Source organism: Castor canadensis, chromosome 7, assembly GCF_047511655.1.
Source record: "Castor canadensis chromosome 7, mCasCan1.hap1v2, whole genome shotgun sequence".
Lineage (NCBI taxonomy): Eukaryota > Metazoa > Chordata > Mammalia > Rodentia > Castoridae > Castor > Castor canadensis.
Genome location: NC_133392.1, coordinates 78801380 through 78804774, shown reverse-complemented (window position 1 = coordinate 78804774; position 3395 = coordinate 78801380). Strand labels below are relative to the sequence as shown.

The following is a 3395-nucleotide window of genomic DNA, read 5'->3' as shown; positions in this document are numbered from 1 at the left end:
AGGGATGAACACAGCAAGGGAAAGTTCTGTGAATTTTGAGATAAGAGACAAGAGGTGACAAGTTCCTGGAATGTCTTTGCTAAGTGGGCTAATCCTCTGAATAGCTGTCATCCCCATCTACTAACATATCAACATGGACACAAACCAAGGTTCATCCTCAGTTCATAACTTATACCGTGTCATTGAACAGCCCCAATGTCAGGTCATCTCAAGTTGTATGATACATGTGTTAAAATATACCACTTCTAAGTACCCTGTGGTCATTAGCTTCATTGTGTATCATTGAGATTAACCAGAGGTAGAGGAGGAAAAGTAAGATGAATTTAGCTGAACTGTCATTTATTAAAAGATTGTCAGTGGCACATTTACTCCTATTAAAAATATTTTGTCTCAGCACATGGAGACAGGAGGGGGTTTGGAATGGGGCAGGCCTAGCTGAATTCCCAGCTATGGTTTTCTGCTCTGCGATATGGCCTCTCTGGGACTCTGGAAGCCTCAATTTCTCCCACTGAAAAATCAGGGAAAGTACTGTAAATACTAAGGAAAATGAAAAGCATACTGAATTTGGGTAATCAGCAGAGTATTAAGAATTAGTCAATCCTCCAACAGTGATGAGGCAGACAGGAGGAGTATGATGTTGATAAAGATTATGATGATATGGTGATGCTGATGATAATCTGAGCCAAAGAATAATATACTAATGATCTTGTCATACTTAGGCTTTAGGAAGACACAGGTACTCTGATGATAACTGCCAAGTGAGCAACATGCTCTCTTTTCTCACCAGAACTGGAGCAGGAGGTAGAATGACTGGTGCTCCCCTTGGAGGCCTCTTCTGTCTATGACCTCTTCACTAGGTCAAGAATAGCGGGAAGGAGATGACTATGGACATGAGGAATGGAACACCTATCCAGGAATTCATACTGGAGGGATTTCCTGCTATCCAGCACCTAGGGAAGGTTCTCTTCTCAGTGCACCTGCTAGCATACCTGGCTTCCATCACAGGAAATGCAGTCATTGTCACCATCACCTGTACCAACACTCATCTCCACACACCCATGTACTTTTTCCTCAGCCTTTTCTCTTTCCTTGAGTCTTCTCTAACAAGTGCTATCATTCCCAAGTTGCTGGTCATCTTTTTATTAGGCAAGCAAACAATTTCCCTTGTTGCCTGTTTTGTACAAGCTTTTATAACTATATTTCTGGGAGCATCAGGTTTCCTCCTCATAGCTGTGATGTCTCTGGACAGGTATGTGGCCATTTGCAAGCCTCTGCATTATCCCAGCATCATGAACCTGAGGACTTGCCTCCTCCTGGTCACTGCCTGCTGTGCTACGAGCTTCATCCTCATCACAAGTCTGCTCATGAAGGTTTCCCAGTTATCATTTTGTGGCCCCCATGTCATCCCTCACTTCTTCTGTGATATTGGCCCTCTGATCCATCTCTCTTGTTCTGACACCAGAGCTACTGAATTGATGGCCTTTGGTTTCACTTCATTTATCATTTTGTCATCTCTCATCATCACCATCATTGCGTACAGCAGCATAGCAGTCACTATCACGCGTCTCCCATCAGCCAAGGAGCGGCAGAAAGCTTTCTCCACCTGCTCGTCTCACCTCATTGTCCTCTCTCTGATGTATGGCAGCTGTGTCTTTATATATGTGAAACCAAGGCAAAGGAGCAGGCCGGACTCCAACAGAGAGGCTGCCCTTGTGAACACGGTGGTGACGCCCCTGCTGAACCCTGTCATCTACACCCTGCGCAACAAGCAGGTGCACCAGGCTCTGAGGGAAATGGTGTGCAGAATGAAAATCTCGAGATAAGAAGAAATTACATGGCCTTGGAGTAACTGGTGACAAAAATCCATTTGCTTCATTGTAGCTGATATGTGATCCACAGGGTTCCAGGCAGGATTCTCTGAGACTCTTACTCACTTCCTGTGTAATGAAATCTGTCTTCTCATGGGTACATTTTGTTTGCTGTTCATATCTATCATTTTACTCAATATTCTGAATATTGATGACTATATATTTTAACAGGGATATGATTGACTGAATTAGTTTTTGTCCCTCTAATGCAAACCATGCAGCCTACCCTCTTTGTAGACAAAATATCTAGTGTCCCTAAACTGAGCAAGGCTCTTATTTTTCTAAGTCACTTTTTCTAACTCCAGCCTCAGAGCCAAGCTTATTTATGATTGGCTCTATCCTGAAGCTGTTAGCATGGACAATTGTGTGGGAATGGAGTGTTTATTTCCCATTGCTATGATATCTTCCAAAAACCTGAGGAGTTGGAATAAAAGTGATGTGCTTATCTATTTCGTATTGCTACTGAAAATAATTGTTTTATTCATTTATTCACATGTGCATACATTGTTTGGGTCATTTCTCCCCCCTGACCCCTACCCTCACCCTTTCAGCCCCTCCCCCCTCACTTCCAGGCAGAACCCATTCTGCCCTTATCACTAATTTGCTTGAAGAGAAGACATAAGCATAATAAGAAAGACAAAGCGTTTTTGCTAGTTGAGTTAAGGATAACTATACAGAGAGATTCCTAGCATTTCTTTCATGTACAAATGTGTTACAACCCATGTTGATTCATCTCTAACTGATCTTTACAATGGTTCCTGATCCCCTTCTCATGTTAACCTCTGTAGCTTTAAGGTTTCTCTATCAGTTGCATTTCCTTTATGGCTAGAGATGGTGAGCATTTTTTAATGTGTTTTTTGGTCATTTGAATTTCTTCTTTTGAGAAAGTTCTGTTTAGTTCAGTTGCCTAGTTCATTGATTTGGGGGGAGTTTAGTTTCTTAACTCCCCTGTATATTCTGGTCATCAGTCCTTTGATGTATAGCTGGCAAATATTTTCTCCCACTCTGTGGGTGGTCTCTTCAGTTTAGAGACCATTTCTTTTGTTGTGCAGAAGCTTTTTAATTTTATGAAGTCCCATTTATCCATTCTTTCTCTTAGTTCCTGGGCTGTTGGGTTCTATTGAGGAAGTCCTTGCCTATACCTATTAGTTCCAGAGTGTTTCCTGCTCTTTCCTGTACTAATTTCAGAGTTTCAGGTCTGCTATTAAGGTCCTTGATCCATTTTGAGTTGATACTAGTACAGGGTGATAGAAATGGATCTAGTTTCAGTTTCTTGCAGACGGATAACCACTTTTCCCAGCAACACTTGTTGAAGAGGCTGCCTTTTCTCTATCGTATATTTTTGGAACTGTTGTCAAAAATAAGGTGAGTATAGTGCTGTAGTTTCACATATGGGTCCTCTATTCTGTTCCACTGGTCTTCATGTCTGTTTTTGTGCAGGTTCCATGCTGTTTTTATTGCTATTGCTTTGTAATATAGTTTAAAGTCAGGTATCGTAATACCTCCACCATTGCTCTTTTTGCAAGA

General features: G+C 41.7%; 1 protein-coding gene across 1 annotated transcript; it reads left to right on the top strand.

Annotated features, from left to right (window-relative positions):
• Window positions 1–878: 878 nt before the first annotated feature.
• Window positions 879–1823, top strand: LOC109675560 (olfactory receptor 6C74-like). The gene has a single exon (XM_020152239.2). It carries the CDS (start codon window positions 879–881, stop codon window positions 1821–1823), a length of 945 nt encoding a protein of 314 aa, XP_020007828.2.
• The last annotated feature ends 1572 nt before the right edge of the window (window positions 1824–3395 follow it).